This window comes from Lycorma delicatula, chromosome 3 (genome assembly GCF_047948215.1).
Source record: "Lycorma delicatula isolate Av1 chromosome 3, ASM4794821v1, whole genome shotgun sequence".
NCBI classification, from domain to species: domain Eukaryota; kingdom Metazoa; phylum Arthropoda; class Insecta; order Hemiptera; family Fulgoridae; genus Lycorma; species Lycorma delicatula.
In genome coordinates, this window is record NC_134457.1 from 213,810,013 (window position 1) to 213,836,357 (window position 26,345).

The 26,345-nt window shown below is 30.6% G+C and overlaps 1 protein-coding gene across 1 annotated transcript; it reads right to left on the reverse strand.

Moving 5' to 3' along the window:
* On the reverse strand, positions 1-24,003 carry LOC142322420 (uncharacterized). Its single transcript, XM_075361482.1, has 5 exons — positions 23,860-24,003; positions 18,331-18,471; positions 13,192-13,341; positions 5,564-5,713; positions 1-1,413 (listed from the first exon to the last, which is right to left on the reverse strand). Exons 1-5 carry the CDS (start codon positions 24,001-24,003, stop codon positions 424-426), a joined length of 1,575 nt encoding a protein of 524 aa, XP_075217597.1. The 3' UTR covers positions 1-423.
* Positions 24,004-26,345: the final 2,342 nt, after the last annotated feature.

Consider the following 26,345-nt stretch of genomic DNA (forward strand, 5'->3'; position numbering starts at 1 on the left):
TCTGAATAGTGTATTCAATAATATATAAAAAACAAATCGAGAAATACATTTTTTAATGACGGTTTTGAAAAAATGGTTTTTTTTTTAAATTTAAACATGAATTTCATCTCACCAATATGAATAGAGATGTGTTTTGAAATAACCCGTTTGACTAAATGTTTTCTTATAAAAATTACAAATGAATTTTTTCTCACCAGTATGAACACAGAGATGCAATTTTAAATTACTCGTTTGACTAAATGCTTTCACAAGTGAATTATTTCACACCAGTATGAACAGAGAAATGCGATTTTAAATTACACCTAAGCCTAAATGTTTTCTTACAAAAATTACAAATGAAGTTTTTCTCACCAGTATGAATAGAAAGATGTGTTTTTAAAATACCACACTGATAAAAGTTTTTTTAAAAAAATTGCATGTGAATTACTTTTCAACAGTGTAAATACAGAGGTGAGTCTTTAAACTACTTTTCCAATTAAAGGATTTTTGACAAAAATTACATGTGAATTTCTTCTTCTCACCAATATGAATAGAGAGATGTGTTTTTAAATAACTCTTACTACTAAAAGTTTTCATACAAAACTTACAAGCAAATTTCTTGTCACCAGTATGAATAGAAAGATGTGTTTTTAAACTACCGCTCTGATTAAAAGTTTTTTTACAAAAATTACAAATGAATTTCTTCTCACCAGTATGAATAGAAAGATGTGTTTTTAAACTACCACTTTGATTAAAAGCTTTTTTACAAAAGTTACATATGAATTTCTTTTCACCAGTGTGAATAGAGAGGTGAGTCTTTAAACTACTTTTCCAACCAAAGGATTTTTGACAAACATTGCATGTGAATTTCTTCTTCTCACCGGTATGAATAGAGAGATGTCTTTTTAAATGACCATTAGTATTAAAAGCCTTCTTACAAAAATTACAAATGAATTTCTTCTCACCAGTATGAATAAAGAGATGCGTTTTTAAATGACCGTTTCGACTAAAAGCTTTCTTACAAAAATTACAAGAGAAATTCTTCTCACCAGTATGAACAGTAAGATGAGTTTTTAAAGCAGATGGTTTACTAAAACATTTTTGACAAAAATGACATGTAAATTTTTTTTTTACAACATGATTAGATAAGTGTGACTCTAAAGTAGATTTCTGAGCGAAAGACTCCTGACAAAAAACAGATGTGTTATTAGGAAGATTAGAAGATATGATGTTCATTTCTTTAACTGTTCTTTCTGTAATTTGCAAGCAGTTTTCTTCAAAAGAAAAAGTGTTGAAATCATCATATTCTTTACCGACAACATTATCACATATACACTTATTTTGTAATTTATTGCAAACTGCACATTTTGAAGTCTGTAAACTACTTTCAGTACTTCTTTCCTCCACATCACCGATAGCTTCTTCATTAACATCCTAAAAAATTAACATAACTGTTAAGTTAAAAATCTATCGGACAAATTTATTAATTTTTATAATGCCAACTACAAATTGACAACTTATACTCTAATATAAAATAGCTTATCTTCATATTTAAGCAAGCACAATATATTTGTTTTTAAGTAGTAAAAATAAAAATTTCATTAGTACAAACACTTAAAACATAAGGAACAAAATTTAACAATCCCTAAACTATCTGCTACATAGCATACAAACTAAAACTGGTCTGACAGTAGACAATTTTATAATGGCAAATAAAATAAAAAAAAATATATAAAAAAAATTTACTTAAGTTTAGTTCTGTTAATACTTGTATTAACTGAAAATAGAAATCTGGCAATAAGTGTACATATTTTCCAAACTCATCCTGGATTAAGATATTGGTCATTAAATTTCTTCGTATAACATCAAGCACAGAGAAGAGTAATATGATCAGTTTAAATTTATTATTAGATTTTAATCCACTGGAAGAATTGAATGAAATGAAAAATAAGAAAACAGGTTAAGTATTCGATGTGTGATTCAAGTTAACAGTGAAAAAATTATATACTGAAGACCCAAAAATATATAATTTGCCATGAAAATGAAAAAAGTTTTTTTAATCCATTCTGATACACAAAAATCAGAATACCATGAGAAAAGCAATGTCTGCTGCAATAAAACTTAAAATAATTGTAAATTATTTTATCTGCAAGAGTGAGCTACACATTTCTTGAGAAATGCAGTTTTTAAATCACGTATATTTAGATTCATACCAGAAGTTTGTAATACAATTTATAACCTGCTGAGGAATAAGTTATACATAACTATTTCTTTTTTGACAAATTTTGGTCTTAGGATGCAACTCAATTTTGTGAGAGAATAGAAAAGAATTCTGATAATTCCAGACTGTTTAGTAAAAATAATAAAAGTAACAAAAACTTAACTGTCTTATTTAAAATTTTTTTAACAGTTTTCTGATTTTAAGAGAACATTATGAGGGAAAATTGACATGTAGCATTAACAATACACATTTGGTGTTACTGAGTGAACATCATTTTGCATCAATTCTGAATTTGTTGTAGCATCAACGCCACAGTTCATTGTATCAAGATTTGGTAAAAAACTCCTGCACAATTTTGGCCAAACAATGTGATAAAACTGTACATTAGCATCTTAGCGTGTATGAATACCTGATATCCAAATCTGATAAGACATCACTTAGAAAAAATTAGTTGATTATGAAGTTACTTATTTTTCTTCATTAGTCAATATTACCAAATTTGCAGTAATGGTGAAAACATCTCTTTATACACAGATTTATTAAATTTCATTGCTAAGATCTCTAAAATTGGTTAATAGGGCGAACCAAACACTGAATTGATGTTTGTGTTTTATGGTAAATTGTTAAAGAAGGAGGGGGAATTTTTCACAGCCTTCATAGCTCACACAAAGTCACAGACATTTCATTCACAGCTATTTTGGTGATATAATATTTTGAGTAACATGATTAGCATCTTTTTGACAAAATGTCCAGCAATATCACATTCTGTCAATGTAAATTCATTGCTACCATTTAACATGAAAATTTATCATTCTAAAGCACGAACTCTAACAGGAAGTTCATAATCCAGTGCATGAAATGTAACTACACACCTATATAAAAATGATTACAGGTTGAAGGATTTTATTCTGTGTACTATGAGTAATGTTTCCTACAAAGTTTGGTAATTCTCTATTGTGTGCAGTAAGCTTGCATGAGCCAATCAGGATGTCTGAACACAAGAAGATGTCACTATTGACATCTGTTTGTCACCGTTTGCTCACTTCTTTGAACGACTGAGGCTGTCTTTCCATGTTTACAGCGAACAGAGAATATTTGTCATTTAATACATCTTCATAAGCATGGAGAGTATATACAGACAGTGAAAGACTAGTATTTTAGTAGATTTCCAGGTACACTGGTTCCTAATCGATATAGTATAAGAACACAAACTGAAGACTTTGGGGAGATTGGTTCAGTAAAGAAATACAAGTAAAGTGATAGACCACCAGTACTTGATGAAGAAAAAGCTAAGACATACCTACAAGTATGCGACATAGTCTCAGCAAATCTGTGCAAAGTTAGTTCAGCAGAAAAAACAACTGTAAAAAGGCAATTTGTTAAATGGTCAGTCTCGTCCCAAATATAGCGATTCAAAAGTTATTGGCCAGAAACTGTTAAAAGTGAACTCAATACTGGGAATGTTTTCAACAGTTTCTAGTTTATGTTTATGAACTGCCTACAATTTAAGCACAAATTTACTTTAAGCTGCCATCTAATACAAATTAAATTCTCTGTGAAAGGAAACTTTAAGAAGTTTTCCTTGTTTTGAGAAAGCTGATGTGTTCTATGGCTTCAAAAAGGCAAGTTTTGTTTTGTTAAAAAGATACTAACATTTCAATCCATTCCACTAATTTTCAGATTTATATTATGCAATACTCATATTACTATTGTATAATCATTTTATTATAATATAATTATTGATTATAATTTAATATACATGAAAAAAATGATTCTATCAATGAGCACTGAAAAACCCTAGAAAAATGACATAAAACCACATTAAAAATCCCTAGGAACCCTCAAATACCACACCAAAACCTTTATATGAAATATAGATCTTGAAAAGTAACCTCAAAGACCAATAGGAATGGATTTAGGAAGTATAATATTTCCTATGTTTATTCATATATGTGTTTGATGTATGTTTCAACAGCAATAATACAACATACGTTGTCTGTCGGGAGATAAACAATTTGTTATGTTACAGAATTTATGGCTGTGAAACATGTACAGCACCGTAAGAGATCCATCGAAGTAGTTTTCTGAGGACAACAATGTTCATTACAAAGCTGGTTTCTATGAATAGATTATAAATTTACTTGCAAAAATCTATCAACTGCACTTCAGTAGGTATGTTGTGTGATGAGCAACAGTATATTTTGACACCATGAAAAGAAACCAGAAACCTTTTATAAAACCTGGCATGACATGTTTATTCTTTTTCAAAAGCAATGACTTTTCAGGAGTGACTTGTGACTCATGTCAGCTCAGCTACAATCCTCCACATACTGTTTTCATCATTTCTTTTACGCTTTTAATCAATGTATCTAGTGTTAAACAAGGATGCTAAATATTAAGTAGGTCATTAAACAGTAAATGAAAATATCTTACTTGTCTAGATGTTGTCAGTTTATCATCTATCTCAGCAACAGGTGCAAACAAACATTCTGTTTGCTCAATTTCATACTTGATTTCTTTTTTAATATTGAAGGATAATGCATTTTCATCCAAAAATAAATTATCAGTTTGTGCATTCAAACTGTGCAACAAAATATAAAATAATAATAATTTATTAGCTTTATGGAGCTGAAAAACATTTATTCTTCTTACAATCCTAAAATAAACTGATTTTCACAGCAGTAACTCATCTGTGTGAGTGGTTCTATAATAGTATTCAACTGTCATCTTTCAGTATATAATCACACTTTACAGCGCCAGAGCATATAAATATTGAAGGCAATGGCATTAAACTAATAGATTAATAGAAAAATGTGTGCGCCTAAGCACCACCTAAATGGTTTGGTAAGACACAGCTAATTAGTGGAAACATAAAGAAACACATCAATCCTGTTTGAAAACAAAAAAAGGAGTGATCTAGAATGGGGATTATCAAAAACTATAATAAAGGTTCTCGTAACTGAATATACTTCAAAAAAGCAAGGATAGAATTGTATTGTTTTACTATTACCTTTGTAAACAGCGTTGAATCTGGGTATAGAATGAATGATCTATAGGCAGCTTTGTGTACAGGATGAGACATCAGCTCACTGTACTTTCTTTGTTATGTATTGTAAAAAAATATTTATCTACTCTAAAATGGTATGGCAATCTGTTTCATCAAAGGTAATTACTTGCACTATTAACAAATTTTTTTTTACACTATTAGTCAAAATATATCATGTTAACACATGAATGCTGAACAATATATGGGTAATACACAGTAAATAAAAATATCTTGCTGAATAGAAAAGTTGAGAATTCTTACAATAAGTAGGTTTAACATTTTTAACTTCAACAAAGTTAAAATAGAAAAAAACTTACTTGTTTAAATATTGTCTGTTTATCATATGTTTTGGGAACAGGTACAAACAAATATTCTGTTTGCTCTTTTTCATGCTTCATTTCGTTTTTGATACTGAAAGATAATGGATCTTCTTCCAAAAATGAATTAATAGTTTGTGCATCCATACTCTGAAACAAAATATAAAGTAATAATAATATTTTATTATAATAGTGGGACTTAAAATAACCTAGGTTAATGAAATAACATTGAAACATAACAACTGATTAAGTCTAGAGCTTGGAGCTAACTAAAATGTCAAAGATAACACTGTGGAACAATGATTTAGTTTCCTGAGAAACTACAAGTGAAATGATTAAAACATAACTGCTAAATACCAAAAATCCTTAAATTTTATTCCAGTCACACTTAGTTTTCAAGAAATACATCTATAGCTTTTTTTTTTAATTCTGTCTGATGCAAGATTCACAAAACTTTATAAATTTGTTTTCTTACTAACAATTATAATTACAATCGATTCTCCTGTGGAGCCATAATTAAGTTTTAAATAATTAAGGCAGTGGGTCTGGAAATTAATATGGAAAAGATAAAATACTTTAAAATGGCAACAGGAGGAAGGTGGAAGACTGGTTTGAGAACTGTCATTTAATGATGTGACACTTGAAGCAGTAAAGGAGTTTAAATATTAAAAAAAAAATAAGCTGGATAGCAGCTGGAAATAAAGCATATTTTCTCAGCCTGAGGTCAAGTTAGTAACACATACATTACAAAATTAAAGCCTGTAGAAACTTACAGGTCAGGGGCCTGGTCATGATGAGACATTGCTATGGGTTTTTAAAAGAAAGATTATGAGAAGAATTGTGGGATCTGTAAGAACTGAGGATGGGTGGCATGAAGCGATAACAGGCTATATCGTGATGAGAGTGCGAGACATCAAGCCATGCAGGATAAGATGGTTGGCATATGTGACAAGGATGGGGAGAATCGTAGAATGCCTAACGCGGTCAGAGGGGAAATGTTTAGAACAAGAACACATGAAGGCCTAGAAGAAGGTGGATAGAGGATGTAAAGAGTGATTTAAGAGTCCTGGGCATCAGGTAGTGGTGGATAAAAGCAAAAGACATGGTTCCAACAGGCCAAGGTTCACATTGTACTGTAGTGCCGGTGAAAGAAAAGTAAGTTTTGTTTTTTCCTTACAGGTAGTGTGACTTGCAGATTTTCTCAAAATTGACTGAAATTACATTTCAGGTGTGGTGGTTTGTCCACTATTGCGACCATATGTGATTTGTGTTGTAAGGCCTTGATATTTTTTTATTAAGCTTTCCCACTGCCAGTTAAATATTGAACTACTTTTTTAATATTAATTTGATTAGTCTAATTCATGACTAACTTAAAGATTTTAATTCAAGTTAAAACTTTGAATTAATAACAAATAGGTAAAATACATGAATAAAAAAATTAAATAAAATGCTATGTAGAAAGCTTTATAATGAGAAATAAAGGAGTTATTACCAAAGGTATAAAAATAGGTTAAATGGTGAAACAAGTATAATTTTTTTATACAAATAAAAAAATTGTCATTGTCAGTGGAAACTAGTTAAGTCCCTCATTTGTTCTTATGTTAGTATGAACAAAATAAATAGAATCATAGTAACTTAAAATACATGAGGCTGAAGTAGATACTGCTAAAAGTATTTGATACTTTCTAGTTACAATGGAAAAATAATGCGTTATTACTTGTATGTAATATTTATATGGACTTGGTTACGGTAACGATTTTTAATAACTTTCACATACCATACTATATGAATTGTATATTTTTATCCCTGTGGTAAAAATTAAGTGTATAAAGTAATGTTCAATTGCAAGTAAAATCTGTGTTAGCTCTGATAAGTTTACTTTCGTCATAAAAATGCCAAAGTTGCAAATCTGTATCTAGATCTGCAAAAGGCATTCAACATGATAGAACATTATAAATTATTATTTAAAGTGGAAATAATGGGGATAAGAGGAATCTTATGTGACTGGTGTAAATCAGACTTTGAATTTAGAATTTGAGTATAAGAATTAATGATAAAGTTTGAAGTGCTGTAGGATCAGTTAAACATGGACTCCTGCAGGGATCAACATTAACCCTAATTTTATTTTTATTATACAAATGGATTACCTGCTTAACAGAAACCTCTGAGGAATTTAGTTTTTAATTTTCCATTGACACATCACATTATTACATCGGAAAAAGTTATGAGGTGGTAGCAGATTGAATCCAACTTTATTCAAATAAGGCGATTGCTTGCTGAAAATAGAATTTTGTTAAATGTATCAAAAATTAATTCTGTTGAAATCAATGAGTAGAACAATTAAAAATACCACCACTGTTTGCCTGAAGAAAGCTAACTCTGCCTGTCAGAAAGTTAAAATAGCTGGTAATGTAGATTATCTTTAAATAATATTAGACTGTCAATTAACATAGAAATATTTTCTCCATGTTAATTCATTCTTATTAAAGATAAGAATATTTATAAGATTTAGTTCATTCTTATTAAAGAATGAAATAAATCACAGCATAAGGAGATTTTATTTTTTAAGTTGATAATATCCAACTTACACTATTTGAATGTTCTATTTTTGCCATTAATCAATTATAGTATAGAGTTTAGATAGAGCATGCAATATGGTCATTGATTAGTAATTAGTTGTACACAAGTATTCAATAACAGTAATTTCAAAACAGCATGAATTTAACATCATTCTTGTCCAGTTCGCCACTACATGTTTCCAGGATTTTAGCATACAGCTGGAAAACCAGATTTAAAGATAAATATGGACAAGTTATAAAATTAAAAATTTTTAAAAACCCACAAATGTTATAAATAAATAATAAAAAGCAATATTGGTAATATTATTCTTTGTATTGTCAGTTTTAGAGAATAAGAATCTTTTGCAGCGATAGATAAAAATAACAACTTCATCAGCTGTGATTATTATTACTAAATTTTAACATGTCTTCTTGAAAGTTTGGGAATAACAACAATATTTTATGTTATATTCTGGACAATTTATGATGAAATCCAATAGGAGGACAATCTTTCATTAGTTAAGAAAGCTAATTTTGGTTCCCTGGTCGGAGACCAGAACAAACCATGCACCCCACATATGTGTTGTTCAACTTGTGCAACTGACCTTCGAGCATAGCTAAAAAGATGTTCAATGCCTTCTGCTGTGCCTGTCATCTGAAGGGAACCCCATGATCACAATTCAGATTGTTACTTTTGTCTCACAGTGGTTGAGAGTCATACATCCAAAAAAAAACATTTGATCACATACCCCGATATACTATCAGCTTAGAGATGTGTAACGCATGATGAAACCTTAATTGCCTATTCTGAAAAGGCCAACAAAAGATGATCTTCAGAGTGAAACATAAAATGTCTTTACCGTCTTTATAAGCAGATGAAAGGAAAACAGCCTATTTACATAAATATGTTTAGTTTTTTTTTTATTATACTTGTTTGAGAATACTTCAAAAGTCGCCTTCAGAATCATTCTGAATATCTGTCTCGTTAATGAACAATTTCCCCTTTGGTAACAGGGTGAATTTGATTTGGTCCCAGACGAGGCTTCTTTATTTAAAAAAAAATAAGTAAGGTTTACTTACCTCTTGTTACTCATATGTGATTATTATTTAATACATTATTACAGTAATTACTATTATATTTAGTTATATAAGAGAGATTATCTCTTAAGTAAAGGCTGTTTCATTGTAAAAAAATTTATTCTGAAAACTTTGAATATTTGAACTGAATATATTATATTTCTCTTAAACTACATACCTTATACTATTTCTCTAAATAATGGCCACATGAATTAAGATATTTATTGTGGCGATCCACCAGCTTCAATATACCCTCATCATATTCTTCTGCCGGCAGTCCATTTAGCCTGTGAGTAACAACATTTTTAAGTTCATTGTCAGCCGCAAATTGCTTACCACTCAAAAATTCTTTCAATTTTCCAAACAAATGGTAATCAGAAGGAACTAAGTCCAGACTGTATGATGGGTAATGGTAAATTTTCTATCCAAATGTTCTCAGTAAGTCATGTGTCGGACCCGCAACATGTGGACGTGCATTGTTGTGTGCTAGGATGAAGTCGTCAGTAAGTAGCCCAAGTCATTGATTTTGAATGATGTGCCGTAACTTACATAGTTTTGTAGTAGCTTCTGCATTTATAGTCATTCCTCATGGCATGAAATTGATCAGCAGTATGCCAAACCAATCCCAAAACACTGTGGCCATCAGTTAGCATACAAAAGACTGTGGCTTGACCTTTGTTGTTTTGATTGGTGATTGAGGATGATGGCATTCATTTGACTGCCGTTTTCTCTCTGGTGTGTTATACAAAATCATGTTTCATCATCAGTAACAACTGAATTAAGGAACTTAATTTTTACTGTGTAGTACGCCAAAAATCCAAAGCAGATCCCCTTCAGACTTTTTTATGTTCCGTCAAGATGTGCAGCACTCAATGTGCACAGTCCTGTCTAAAGCCTAAATGGTCATGAACAATGCGATCAATAACAGCTCTTGAAGTATCAGGAAAAAGAAGGGTTGTGTTGGAAATCACTGAGCGACGATCTTTTCTGATTTCACCACTGATGTGTTTCAATATACCTTCGGTGATTATAGAGGGTCTTCCTGAACGTTCATCATAAAAACTAATTCTGTTATTTCTAAAACTTTCACACCATTTTCAGACGTTTCTTTCATTCATTACATTATCACCGTACACAGCAACCCACTGCCTATGAATTTCAGCTGGCTTAATGTTTTGATAATTTAAAAAACGTATGACTCCACATACTTCACAGTCAACGGCAACATCAAATTTCCTATTCATTTTATAACATAATAACTCACACATAATCAAAGATACTATAACACGACTGTTTACGCCGTTTGCGTAAAGTTGTTTTATTCCAATGAATTCAAGGTTATGGTGTTCTATCACGCATTATTTCCATGCTGTTTAATCTTAATGTATATATTTGGCTTAGTGTTTTTTATTCTCAACTAATTTCAATATTGTCATAGTTCCTAGAAGTCTATTTCTCTTTGTCGGCCCTGATGTCATTTCTTCAACTTGCGTATTCAGAATTATTTCTTATCTGTCTTACGTAATTATTTAGTGCTTGCTTGTAAATTATTTTTGTTATGTCTTCGTTCTCGAATTCAAACACGTTTTCTCTAATCGTTCTCATACTAACACTAAGACACTTCTCTTGTTTTTTACACACACTCTCTCCTGTCCACTGCCTAGCTGTGGTTTCCCCCTCCTTTCACTCATGCTATCTTTTCGTCAGAGTAGACCAGACTTCACCATGTAAAGACGCCTATGACTTTTCGCTCTCCAACTTTGTGCTAATATTTTCATCGCATTCATACTCGCATACAAGTTGCGGTATTTCTCTGTCAAAATTATCTCTAGTTATACCCGTCAGTGGTTCGTTATTTCACCGATCTTTATGTTTTGTTTTTGCCTCGTTTCTTTGTCAAGTGTAATCTTCACATTCTGTACATTACTTCTATGCCGAAAGTGCTTCAATTACTACAAACTGCTCTCGACGCCGAATCTTCTCTAGCTGCTGATTACATTCTCATCGATGCACAATCTCTCTAAACTCGTTGCTACATTTTTGAGACGCCACGTCCTGCTCAACCTCTAAACCACGTTCTCACCCCCCGTATTCCTGATACACCACTGCGGACTACGTCCAGGATTACTGTATGCATTCATTCACGAGTTCGTCTCTTACTAATATTTGTGTGCTACAGGCAAGTTAAATTTTCATTATTTATTACGTTAAACAGTTATTTTATCATTAAAAATTTGTGGAACATTCAATTCATCATACCTTATGCATTTTCAATTTCAAGTTTAGTTTAAAAACCATTTATTCACTTAAGTACAGTCACGACAGGTGATTTATATAAGGCTGTGTCATCGTTCAGCGCTTAATTAATTTCAATTTGTTGTTATTGTAATTAACTCTATCATTTATTCTTGTAACTTGTTAATCGCTGAGATTAATTCTTTTCTATTCATGAACTGTATTCATAATACTTCTCTTAAATTAACCTAAAGCAAATTAATCCTAATGTGCAGTTATGTTTTAGGACTTCTTTGTAATTTTATATTTTCAAGAATGCTTATTTACCAAAGTGAACTCTATTTATATGTTTACTTATTTCAATTTGATTATTGTAATTAATTCTTTTTGTACTAGAATATCATTGTGGCCTTTTTTCTACACTAAACTAGAATTACATGTTTTAGTTATTTAATGATAAGTTTGTTGTTCATAAATCAGGAAAGACCAGTGCCAATAATTAAGATTTACTGTAATTTATTTTTCTAAGTTAATGACATCTGTTCATTGCTAATTTTTCAATATTACAGCATATGTCAGTAATGTAATAGTTTTCCAGTCAGACTATGTTTATTGATGTTTTTGTTTTTCTAATTATATAATTGTAAATCTCATTTTAATATTATTATTACTGATATGCTGATTTCAGTTGATATTTCTTATGTGAAATTAAGTTATGTTTATTTCATAATTTCATTTAATTTAAGGTTATGCTTTAACATAAGTTCAGTTGTTTTACATAATTAAAGTCCAATTTCTTTTGGCAAATACGAGGTGTGTGTTTTTTGTTAACTTTACCCAACAACGACAACAATGCAGTGTGTACATTACTAGTGTCGTCATGAATGAAAAATGTTTACCAACCTTAAGGAGAGAAATTTTCCAGCGGTTATTACTTTAGAGATATCCCTCATAAATATACTTAAGACATGTAAATAAAACACACTCTTTCACTCCCTAAAAACTGTGTAAACATAGTCTTAATCACTAACAAACACATCTGCCTAAATATATTTCATGTATAGGTTACTGAGTGTCAACAGATGACAGCACATGAAAGGAATGTGTATTAGTATTCCTACTATGCTGCTGCAGTATTCATAAACATTCATTACAGGCCACAATATGTATAAAAACAATGAAATAAGGTTGTGACTTAGGAACCACCACAGATCCTCATAGCTTGTACTTTAAAGTGGTGTGAGGAACAAATGAGTACCTTGTGACAACCAATGTGTTAATTATTTTATTATTCTTGTTTGGGAATACTTTAAAATTGTCAGATCCTAAATATTGCTTGAAATTTTCTATACATTCTATTTGAACAATGTACAAATTAAAGTGAACACTCTTATTTAGTGATTTATATTTAATTAGTAGTAATAATTAATTTGAAAGCGTCAAATAAATTATAGAGAAAATAAACATCCTTTGTTTAATCTCACTACATTTTCAACTCAACTCACTACATTTTATTTGTACCATATTGCAGTAGAAAACATTTGTATATTGTAAAATTGGCAAACCACCACACACTCTATTAATAACTTTTTTTTTTACGCTACAAATCAGAATATCTCATGTTAAACACGAATGCTAAACTTACATGGGCCATAACAGTAAATAAAAGAATGTTGATGCATAGAAAAACTGAGAATTCTTACAATACATAGGTTTTATATTTTTAACTTCAACCAAGTTAAATTAAAAATAGCTTACTTGTTTAAATATTATCTGTTCATCATCTGTCTTGGCAAGAGGTACAAACAAGAATTCTGTTTGCTCTACTACATGCATGCTTTCTTTTTTAATAGGCAAGGATAATGGATCTTCTTCCAAAAATGAATTATCAGTTTGTGCATCCATACTCTGCAAAAATATAATGTAATAATAATATTTTATTATAATAGTGGAACTTAAAATAAGCATGATTAATGAAATATTACTGAAACATAACATCTGATAAAGTCTAGACCTTGGAGCTACCTGTATTATCAAAGATATTTTAAGATATGTTACGGATCAACAGGTGTTCCAAAGCACCAACCTATGTCGGTTATATAAGCAAACGATTTATTAAAAAAATAATGTATGTTTTAATAAATACCACAAGAAAACCAGTTTTATGGAATAACTGAAAGACCATAGAATTTCTAAATTAAGAAATTAAATACAGGTAACAAGAATAAAAGGTCAATTTAATTTATTATCTAAAAATATTTTGCATAAATGCAGATGTTTTAAATAAACAAACACAATTAAACATTATGTAAGTATCACGCCTAGGCAATTAATATTTATAAAATAGAAGAAAAGTTAGTTCTTACAGAATAAAAAAATTTGGAGAAACAATACCAAAAGAGTTGCCAGAAACATAATATCAAGTAGTATTCCATGAACTATTAGAAGTTTGTGAGTCAACTGAGGTGTCATATAACCTGACCTGAAGTATTAAAACTTCCTCGCACAACCATCCTGGATTGTCAAATGCCAAGGTATTTATTTATCGCTTAGCATAATATGACAGAATATTTCAATGTTATACCATGTTTCTAACACATGCATAAACTCAGCCTGCCTTGTTTCATTGACCAGCTACTTTCCCTCTTTCCATGTTCATTAAATCTGAAAAAGTAACGTGTCGTGTGAAAACTTCTCAAAACAACAGCCTCTCAAACCCCTTTATCAAGCTTTAATAAACACAAAGATTTTTTGGAAGAAAATTTCAGGGAAGCAAGCAATTAACTAAAAATCTAAATTTATTAAAGTTTCTGGTAATGCCAAACTGCATATATCTTGTGTGGTACACAGAAGCCATTGTGAAAAGGTTAAAAATTTAGTAGAAAAATATGCGTTTACCTTTTCTTATAGAAAGTTTACAAGAACCTTCTACAACCATCTTACAGAGAATTGACCAATCAGAACCAGAACACCAACTTTTAATTAGAAGTGAAATTTATATGTAGGATATGATTTCAATTGCAAAAACACAAGCAGATGGAAACCTGCCTAATTTCCATAAATATATTTAATGTTTTTATTACACTTGTTTGAGAATACTTCAGAGTATTTCACTTTCAACATCATTCTGAATATCTGTCAAGAAAGGAACTTGCATTAGTATTCCTGCTGTGCCATTGTAGTGTTTGTAATCGTACATTGTAGGCCACAATATATGCAAAAACAAAGAAAAAAGATTGTGATTTTGAAACCCCCATGGATCCTCAAGGCCTATACTGAACTGTCGTGTGAGTTCCTTGTAGCAGCCAAAGTGTTAAGTTATTTATTATACTGGTTTGAAAATACGTCAAAAAAGACAGATGACATAACATTTTGAAAGACAAATATTGCATAACATTTTCTCTAAATTACATTTGAACAATTTACAAATGCAAGAGAATACTTAGGATTTTATTTATGTATACTAGTTGGTAATAACTGACTTGTAACATCAAAACATTTAAAGAGAAATTAGATATAACATCCTTTATTATCATTACCATTTATGACCGCAAAGGATCGCTTTAGTTACTCCATTATTCAAGTCTCATCATTGGAACTAGTTGGGCCTTGTGGCCCTACCAGTACTTTTTCATATGTTCCCATCTTTGTGCCCTTTCTGGTATTAAAAATGTTTGTGTTGTGAGTTTTTTCATGTGAGTGTGAAACGAGTGTTTTTGTTCTTGATTTTCTTGTTTAATTTTATTTTATCTGTGGTGTAAGGCCAATTTCCTTCAGATCCTCTCTTATTTCTCTCATCCACCTGCATCCTGTCTTGGTGATTTTCAAGTGAAGATTGTACTGTATTAGCTATTTCAGTCTTGAATCTTACATCCTCATGATATTCCAAAGAAACCTTGTCTCTTCTTACGCAAAGTATCAATGACTGGTTCTAATTCTTTGTGCATGACTTTGTTGAGAACAATCCACCACTGCCCGTCTTTCTAGTACTTTTTATTGATCAGGTTCTTCCAATTCTTCTTTCAATTTTCTGGAGTCTGTGTCTTTGATCATTTATTCACGTGGAAGAGTGTTTCTGCTGCAAAAGTGGCTTCTGGCTTTATAACTATGTTGTAGTGTAGTTGTAGTTAATTGACAGGTACTTTTTATTGTATCGGGTTAATTTTTTAGCTTCAGCTGGTTTGTTTCATATTATTTGGGTCAAGTTTTTTTAATTTAGGTTATCTTTATTATTTCTCATCAGTATTTAAATCGGGTAACTATTTGGTTTTATTACCGTTTATGTTATTTCTTTTAAGTTGTTGGTTTTTGGGACATATTTTTGTCTTTACGACTGATATTTTGAGGTCAATTTTATTTGGAATGTTTTGAAATTCTAATATCTGTGATTTAGCTTTGTCGATATCATTTTCTAGCACTGCCAAGTCATTGTCGAAAACAATTTGAATTGTTCTGATTTTTTGGCCAATTTTTACAGCTACTCCCTCATTACCATTTCTATAACCCAGTTGAATAATAGTGGTGAGAGCCCATCACCTTGGCACAGTCGTGTTATGTTATCAAACTATTCTGAGAGCTCGCCTCTGAATTTTACCTTCGAGTGTTTGAGAGGGTCAGTTTTGTCATGTTTTATCCAAGGCGACATAGAACTTTTAATATGAATTCTCTGTGTTTGCAGTCATAATTTCTTGAAATCTACAAATTCATCATGTCTGGAGTTTCTTTTTTGTTGTAATCCATTATGAGCTCAACACTCATGAACTGGTCTGGACAAACCACCATAGTCTGAAACCTCTCTAGTATTCTCCTAGTTCTTTCTCAAGTTGTGAACTGATCCTGTTTAGGATGATTCTTGAAAGAATTTTGTATGTTGTATCTGAGAGATACAACAGATTGTGGTTTCTGCAGAGATCAATGAGTCTCTGTTCATTTTTGATTTATTTGGGCAGGTCATTTTATGATGATGTCGCCATATCTTCTTTCTCTGCCTAGTTGTGTTGAAGTCTCTGATTAATTGTTTAACATGGTTTTTGGGGATGTTATTTATCGTCAGGTCAACTAGATCCCAGAAATCTTCTGTTTCTTTATGGTCTTTTGGAAAGTTATTTTTATCATTAATAGGTGCATTGGCATTTATTATAGTATAAATTTCAGCAAATGCTTTTAGGGAGTGTTTATATTGTTGGGGATTCTGACTTTAATTCTTGCATGGAGTTAATTTTGGCTAAAAAGAATGTTCCAAACTGTGGGACATTTTTCATCATCACTCTCTTCCTAACACCTTTGTAGAGAGACTACATCCTTAGGAATCCATGGTGTCCTGGTCTGTATTTCTTATTTCCTGCAGACCCATGATGAGGATTTTGTGCCAGTTATATGATAGTTATTATTTTTAGTTTACCAGTCTGCATGAGCAAATTTACATTGTGTCTGGAAATGTAGGTTATTTGCTTTGGTTATATTTAGGACTATATTTTTCTTGTTCGTGTGTGTAGTGTTGGGGCATTCCAATGCCTCCAATTGCATGTTATCATCTAAGTGGCAGCCCGCAATATGCGAATGCTGCCTTTTCTGAACTCTGGTGTTGCTTGGTCCAGATGGAGAAGAATTCCTTAAAAGACCTTTCATGGCTGACTGCGGTGGGGGTCACTTATGGTGGGACTAGGTTTTGAGTTACAACTCTACATGTGATCTAGTGAGGTACAATTTGATTACAAATAAAGCTGTAGAGTTTATTTACAAAATTCTCCCATTTGTTCCGGATATATTTAGGCGCACTTCGTGGAGGGTCAATTTGACCTTCAAGTTGTTACTTTAGAAAAAATTTAAAAATTCTAATCCAAAACATTATGCTCAACACCTTCTTTATTGCAAATAGTCCCACAATGTGGGGAGAAACTAAAAAACCAAAACTATTAGAACAGATGCTGATTGTAATCCCATGTAGACTATCTACACTTAACAACTAACTGCAAAATACAATTTACATTTACTAAATTTTCTTTTACTTTTGTTCTACGTTAACATACTAATCAACCTATTAACTTTTATATCAGTATTCAAGGGAAGAACTTCCATAAAGTTTTTACACTGAAAGAAAGGAAAAAGCCTTTTAAGTTTAAGAGGGCCTCCATACATTTATTGCAATGCTACACAGAATCCAAAAGCTCAAAAAACATCAATTTTTCTTACAGTCATAAAATAAATTGATATTCACAGAAATAACTCATCCAATGGGTACTTCCATAACAGTATGCAACTTGCATCTTTCAGTATATAATCAGATTTCATAGCGCCAGAACACAGATTTATTGTAGGAATGGTATTAACTAAATCAATCAATAGAAAAATGTTTCATCTAAGCACTCTAAATGTTTGGTAAAAGATACACTTGTGGTGGAGACATCTAAAAACATATCAATCTTGTTTGAAAATAAAAATGCAGTGACCTAGAATGGGGATTATCAAAAACTATAACGCTTCTTGTAACTGAGCATGCTTCATAAAAGAAAGGATAAATTTGTACTGTTTTAATACTATTATTGTAAACAATGTTGAATTTGAGTATAAAATGAGTAATGTTTAGGCAGCTTTTTTTTATAGCATGCGGCATTATCTCACTGTATTTTCTTTGTTACATATGGTAACAAATATTTATCTACTGTAACATGTTAGGGGCAATCTGCTCATCAAAGATATATACTTACCTATACTGCATTAATAACTGTTTTTTACAATATAAATCAAATTATCTCATGTTAGACATCAATGCTAAATGACAAGTGAGACATAAACAGCAAATAAAAATATATTGATAAATAGAAAAACTCAGAATTCATACAATAAGCCGGTTTTATATTTTTAATTTAATCAAAGATAAAATAGAAAATAGCTTACTTGTTTAAATACTGTCTGTTCATCATCAGTCTTAGCAAGAGGTACAAACAAATATTCTATTTCATGCATGTTTTCTTTTTTAATAGGCAAGGATAAAGGATCTTCTTCCAAAAATGAATTACCACTTTGTGGGTCCATAGTCTGTAAAAAATAAAAATTAATAATAATATTTTATTATAATATTGGGCCTTAAAAGAAAGGTGGTTAATGAAATATTACTGAAATATAACATCTGATAATGTCTCATAATAGCAATAAGGAAATGTATTGATGATATCAAATATATTAGCCAAGTTAAAAAAGCAGAAATAAAATACCTAGAAAGGAGTGGATTACTACAGGAATAAAACACTCCTGTATGAGAAAAGAGTTACTATATAAGAAATGGAAATAAGAGTCCAACAATGAAAAATTGAAAACTGAATAAAAAACTATGATAAAAACTTAAGGAGAGTTATAGAAATGGTTAAAATTAATTTTCATAGTAAATTAGTCAAAAAAAATTGTGATAATAGTAAGAATTTATGGAAATTTATTAACTCAAAAAATGGAAATAAGGTAAATAAAATTAATGGTATAAATTACATTTATAATCATAGCAAGAACAAAACTGAAAACCCTAAAGAAAAAGCGAATATTATGGATATATATTTCTGTGGAATAGGAGATATTTTAAGCAAAAAAATTTTACAACTGTTGAATATGAGTGTAACACTATCACCTACAAATGAAAAAACTATATTTAGGTTCTGCGCTATATAATAAATTACATAATGGATTAGATAAAATAATCCAATGCTCATTACATTTTTGTACCTAGCTAAAACATTTGACTCTGTAGACCAACAAATTTTGTAGGAAAAGAAAAATTTTGAAACATATGCAAACTTATTTAAATAACAGGCAACAGAATGTTAAAGTTGGAGTAGCCATAAGTGAACATCGGAAAATATCAATAACAGTTCCGCTAGGTACAATCACAGAACCCCTATTACTAGTATAACAATGATGTTCTTATGGATATGCCTGAAAGTGTGGTTTTGTCATACGCAGATGATGCAGCTATAATTGTGACAAGCAAAAATTATATTGAAGTTAAAAGTAAAATGAATGAATAATTACACAATATTTCAAATTTGCTGGCCCTGAATAAGTTATCACTGAATGTAGACAAAACAGTATTTATGTTCGGAACCTACAGTAATAGTGTACCCATGGAAATGAACGTAAAAATCAGTTTTTTTTTTGGGGAGGGGGTGAAAAACGTTTTTACGTTATTGCATGGAAAACAAGAATATAAAATATGAAATCTAATAAGACAACCATAAAAATTAAAAAAAATAAAACATAAACTTGAAATTTAAAAAATTTAAATACAAAAGCAAAAATATAAACTTAAATTAAAACAATAAACACAACACATATAACTACTATCACAGCTGACATAGTAAAAATTTAATTATAACCAATATCACAGATTAAAACTTATCTACTGTCACAATTAACAACTTTATTTACATATACATATACATATATATATATAAAACAAAAATAAGAAATTAAACAACACTACTAAAAAGTATTTAAAATACTAACACTTCAAAGAAATAAAAACACCCGACCCAAAACTTCTTTGTTATTGCCCAGGATTCGACAAATGTTCCCGGGCAATTTAAATTTGCAACGCAAGGCCGCATAATGCATGCTATTTACAAGGATGTGACGCACAGTCAAGGGACAGTCGCATCATATGCATACTGGTGCATTTACTGCTGACATCAGATACCTGTGAGTAGCTCTTGCATGTCCTACCTGCAATCAGCAGGGGACCACTTCCTCATGGCGAATTATTCTTATGAGAAATGCTACGGCAACACAGAACTTTTAATGTGCCAGAGTTTGTTATCTACTGCAGCTGTTCAGTCATCTTGCCACTTTGCGTGAAGAGTAAGTTTTACGTAGCTAATAAAGGTGGATGCAATAACATGGGTAGTGAAGGCTGTGCCTTTAGCAATGAAATCTGCATGTTCATTACCCAGTATCCCCATGTGGCAAGGGACCGATCAGAAACTCACCTGTATGTTGCGATGATTCAACTCAGCGATTGTATTGTACATTTCCATGACGATAGGATGTCTGGAATAAAACTTCTCTAAGGCTTGGAGAGCACTACACGAGTCGCTACAAAAAAGGATATGACGGTACTTAGGGTTAATAATTTGAAAGCCTTATTTATAGCATATAATTCAGCAATAAAGACACTCGTAATACCAGGTAGACTAAACATATAGGTTTGATCATTAACAATAAATATGCATCCAATGGTATCATTCTGTTTCGATCCTTCCGTGTGTACTACTGCATCAGGGTTTGTCTTGGAGAGAATATAGCGAAACATTCCTAAAAGAAAATAGGTGGTGTTGATTTGTTATTGTATATCATGAGGTCAAAAATAAAATTTATATGGTCGATTCTCCATGCAGGATATTAACACAGATATATTGGAAAAACAGAAGGTGCGTCAACATTTATAAATGCGGTAAATAAAATGTAATATGCAATATTAACTGGTCTGTGATCACTACCACGCAAGTCATCATAAACAGACCAATTAAGATAAGGGAGTAAACTCGGCAAGCATATGAGTGGTCGATGTAACAGATGATAATCCATCATTCAGTACACAAAGGTCCAAGTCTCACACTGTTTATCATATATTGTTGATAGGAGAAGAAATATGAGCCCCAGGAAATATGGTAGATATTGAAGCCTCCTACTATTAATGATGGTGATGGGATTTGCATGAGGATATTTGACATTTTTAGACTACTAAACTCAGAGTTTGGTGAGAGATACTAATTGCAGATATGCAATTTGAAGGGGACAGAGACGTTCACAGCAACAGCAGGTGTAACCGTAGCTAGTGGTATCCTTGTACCTGACACCTGATTCCGGTGAAACGAGATTCCATGTTAAGGTGAAAAAGGTTGAATATAGTAAATATTTAGGAATGATTATTGATTTAAACTTGAAATGGGATAAACACATTGAGTATATAATCAAAAAGTACCTAATATTTATATTTTATAAACTATCGAGAATCATGAACAAAAAAACGTTAAGTATAATACATTACAACTTTTTCCACAGCTTAATAAATTACAGAATTATTGCATAGAGTGGCGCATACAAAACATGCACATACTTAATACACTCCCTCCAGAAAAGAATATTGAGAATAACTAAAAATAATTTTAGTGAGAAATTACCGATGAACATTGAACAGATATTTTCTTATCATTAAATTACAAAATTAATTCATCGATTTCAATAGTACAACAAGAAATAAATGTATTCCAATGCCGAGAATAAATATGACCTTCAGAAGCAGTTATATCAAAGCTATAAAAATATTTAATCTACTGCCAAATGATCTCAAAAGATTGGTAGGAAATAAAAGTACCATAACAGAAACCTTAAGAAATGGATTATAATGAGTATTCAAGTTTTATGTTTTGCTTAAATTTTAACGATTTAACTTGTTAGGTGCCCTAGTTGGATTTTTTGAATTCTATGCTTAAAAGGATGATGTATGGTAATTACTGTTGGAAATATTTATAAGATGTATATCTCTGGTTTTTTAATTATTAAGTTCATTTTGTTTTAGTATGTAAGTTCCAGTCCTGCGAACAGGTAATCACTATTACCTCTGCAGGTGTACTGATGTGTATTAACTGATAAAATAAATAAATAAATTTATACATAGGATATGATTTCAACCGAAAAAGCACAGCACAAGGAAACATGCCTATTTCCATAAATATGTTTAATGTTTTTATTACACTTGTTTGAGAATACTTCAAAGTATTTCACCTTCAGAATCATTATAAATAATCTGTTGTTGATCATGACTAATTTCTCGTTTGCTAAATAGGCGAGTTTGACTCAGTATCTGATGAGGTTCCATTATTTCACAAAAAATATTTAAGGTTTTCTTATCTTCTGGCTACACAAATATGATTAATTATTCTATGATAAATGATAGAAATTACTATATTTTTAAGTACATTAATATAATACACACTTCCTTTACTCTGTAAAAATTGTAAAGATAATCTTAATCAGCAACAAAGATTATCTGATAGAACAGATTTCATATATAGGTTACCAAGGGTATCAACAGATGACAGCACATGAAGGTAATGTGTATTAGTATTCCTACTGGGCTATTGGAGTCTTTGTAATCATACAACACAGTCCACAATATATATAAAAACATTTAAATAAGGCTGTGAGTTAGCAACTACCATGGATCCTAATGACCTGTACTGAACAGTTGTCTGAGGAACCAATGCAAGTGAATACTTTTGTGCAGATTTTAAGTTAATAAGTTACTAATAATTAAATTGAAAATCCATATAAATCATACAGAAAATAGAAATAACACATCCTTTATTGCATGTAAAAAAGAGTTGAACAATGTAGATGTCAATTAAGAAACGAATACCACTGAATTGTATTTACTATCTGGTCATTTAGTCACTGTTTTCACTTAACACTAAAATGTAGATAAGAATTTCTTTCTACTGAATTTTCTGCTATTCTTGTTCTACATTTACATACCAATCAACCTATCAACTTTTATTTCAGTACTCAAGAGAAGAAATTCCATGAATTTTTCAGACTGAAAGGAAGGAAAAAGCCTTTTAAGTCTAAGAGGGCCTCCATTCATTTACTGCAATGCTATACAGAATCCAGAAGCTCAAATAACATAGTTTTCTTACAGTCATAAAATAAATTGATTTTCACATAAATAACACATCCAATGGGTACTTCCATAATAATATTTGAGTGCTTCCCTAATAATATGCAACTGTCATCTTTCAGTACATAATCAGACTTGATAGGATAAGAAGATAAATAATGTAGGCATTGGAATTAATTAATTGAACAATAGAAGAATATCTGCATCTAAGCACAATCTAAATGGTTTGGTAAATACACAGGTTTCTGGTGAAAACATAAAAAACACATCAGTCTCGCTTGAAAACAAAAATGCAGTGACCTAGAATGGGAAATATCATAATCTATAAGATTATCAGAATATCAAAATCTATAATAAAGCTTTTCATAACTGAACTTGCTTCATAAAAGTAAGAATAGCTTTGTACTGTTTTACTACTATCTTTGTTGAATCTGGGTACAAAATGAATGTTTAAGGCAGCTTATTCATAGCATGTGGCATCAGCTCACTGTATTATCTTTGTTATGTATTGTAACAAATGTTTATCTACAGTAAAGTGTTAGGGGTAATCTGTTCATCAAAGCTACTCACCTACCTATACTCCATTAATAACTATTTTTTACACTATACATCGAAACATCTCATGTCAGACATCAATGCTAAATGATATGTGGGCCATAAACAGCAAATAAAAATATACTGATAAATAGAAAAACTGAGAATTCTTATAATAACCAGGTATTACATTTTTAACTTAAAAAAAGATAAAATAGAAAATAGCTTACTTGTTTAAGTACTGTCTGTTCATCATCTGCCTTGGCAAGAGGCACAAACAAATATTCTGTTTGCTCTATTTCTTGCAGGTTTTCTTTTTTAATAGGCAAGGATAAAGGATCTTCCAAAAATGAATTACCACTTTGTGCATCCATACTCTGCAAAAAGTCGGTTATGTACAGAAATTGCTTATAATAAAAATAATCTATGTTTATAACAAACACCACATGAAAAACAGTATTTAGTGGCATTACTGAATTATCACTATATTTCTAAATCTCAAAAAATATACATGAGTTAGCAATAACAATAGAGGTCATTATTTTTTATTAACTAAAATGATATGATTTTTAGCAAAAGAAAATTTTCACTTGGTATATCAGCTTTCATGCTTAAATAAAATAGTATTATTATACGATTTGTAAGTAATGGAAAGCAATTTAGTTGTAAAAAGAAAAAACTTAATTTTTACATATTCAAAAAATTTACATATAGGCAAGAATCTTCAATGAATGTATTAGAAGGGCCCGAATGCAGAGGTGTCCTAACCTGACTCTAGTTATAACTTCCTTACACAACTTTGGATTGATAAATGCCAGCGTAAATAAATACATCACATATTTTTCGGATGAAAATTTCAGGAGAAACAAGCAATTAACTAAACATCAAAATTTATTATACTTTTTCTAGTAATGGCAGGCAGGATACAATTTGCGTGATACACAGAAGCCATTTTTTTTAAATTTAACAGAAAAATGAGATTGTGTTCTTACAGAAAGTTTACATGAACCTTCTACAACTATCGTATAGAGAATTGAACAATCAGAATCAGTACACTAAATTTTAATCTATAGGGTATTTTATCTGTAGGGTATGATTTCATATATGATATGATTTGAAGCCTATTTCTATAAATATGTTTAATGTTTTTATTATACTTGTATGACAATACTTCAAATATTTCGCCTTCAGGATCACATTGAATATCTCTGTTGTTAATGACAAATTTCCAGTTAGCTAACCAGATGAGGTTCCTTTATTTCACAAAATATACATATGGTTTAAATACCTCGTAGCTACTCAAACATGATTACTTATCGAATGGGTTATAATAGAAATTACTATATTATTATTTTTAGGCACATTAATATACTTACAACACGTAAATCATACACACTTCTTTCACTCTGTGAAAACTGGAAACATATTCTTAGCAGTAACGGAAAGACTTGTGTACTAGTCGTTCCTTCGATTCGACTCTTTGTACTGCACAAAAATATCGAGAATCGGTTTGCGGGAGAAACCTCTTCTGTTTTCGAATCTCAATAATGAATTGGATTGGTTATATGATGAAATCAAATCTTTCTCCAATACCATTCGATTCGTCTATCTTAGAAGTCGAACAGAAGTGTGAACAGTGATGAACCGCTAAACATCGGTGAAAAAGAGAAAAGAGCATGCGTATTTACAGTACTCTTGGTTTCGAGGACTACTTTCTTTTTTGGAAAGGAAAAGAATTGTTGAACGAGAAATGATTCTTTCTTAGAATCACATCGGTTTCTGAAGAAGAATCATTTATCCTACTACTTACCCTAAATCACTGACAAACAATTACGGGAAGAGTTCGACGAAAATTAGTCGATTGTTAAAATGAATCGACTAACTTAATATAAATATTAATAGACTGATTTTGAAAATTACTCGTTATAAAAAAGAATTTACGGAAGTTTAGTTCTGTTAATATTAACTGAAAATAGAAATCTGGCAATAAGTATAGATATTCTCTAAAACTAATCCCTATATTAAGATATTGGTCATTAAATTTCTTCTTATTAAATCAAACACAGAGAAAAGTAATACGGTCACTTTAAATTTTTTATTAGATTTTAATCCACTGGAAGAATTGAATGAATGAAAATAAGAAAACAGGTTAAGTATTGGATGTATGATTCAAGTTAATAATGAAAGAATTATATACTGAAGATCCAAAAATATATAATTTACCATGAAAATGTCAAACAAAGGGCTCTTAATTTCTTTTCAATTCATTTTAATACACAAAAATGAGCGCCATTAGAAAAGCTATGTCTACTGCAATAAAACATGAAATAATTGTAAATTATTTTATCTGCAGGAGTCAGCTACACATTTCTTGAGAAATATCTTGAGTTTCTAAATCACATATATTCAGATTAATACCAGAAGTTTGTAATGCAATTTATAATCTGTTTAGGAATAAGTTATACATAACTGTTTCTTTTTTGACAAATTTTGGTCTTAGGATATAACTGAATTTTGTGAAGGAATAGAAAAGTATACTTCTCATAATTACACTGTTTAGTAAAAATAATTAAAAAAAAAAAAAAAATGTTAACGGTTGAATGTATTATTTAAAAAAAGTTTTAACTGTTCTCTGATCTTAAGAGACCATTATGAGTTGAATGTACATTACGGTTGAATGTATTATTTAAAAAAAGTTTTAACTGTTCTCTGATCT

What these genes read in the sequence shown, in the direction of transcription:
- LOC142322420 (XM_075361482.1), bottom strand. Translation starts at nt 24,003, where the DNA reads ATGGATGCACAAAGTGGTAATTCATTTTTGGAAGATCCTTTATCCTTG. An exon ending in AACAGACAGTATTTAAACAA is followed by an intron (nt 13,342 to 18,330) that starts GTAAGCTATTTT and finishes ATATTTTTGCAG; the next exon opens with AGTATGGATGCACAAACTGA. An exon ending in AACAGACAATATTTAAACAA is followed by an intron (nt 1,414 to 5,563) that starts GTAAGTTTTTTT and finishes TTAATTTTTTAG; the next exon opens with GATGTTAATGAAGAAGCTAT.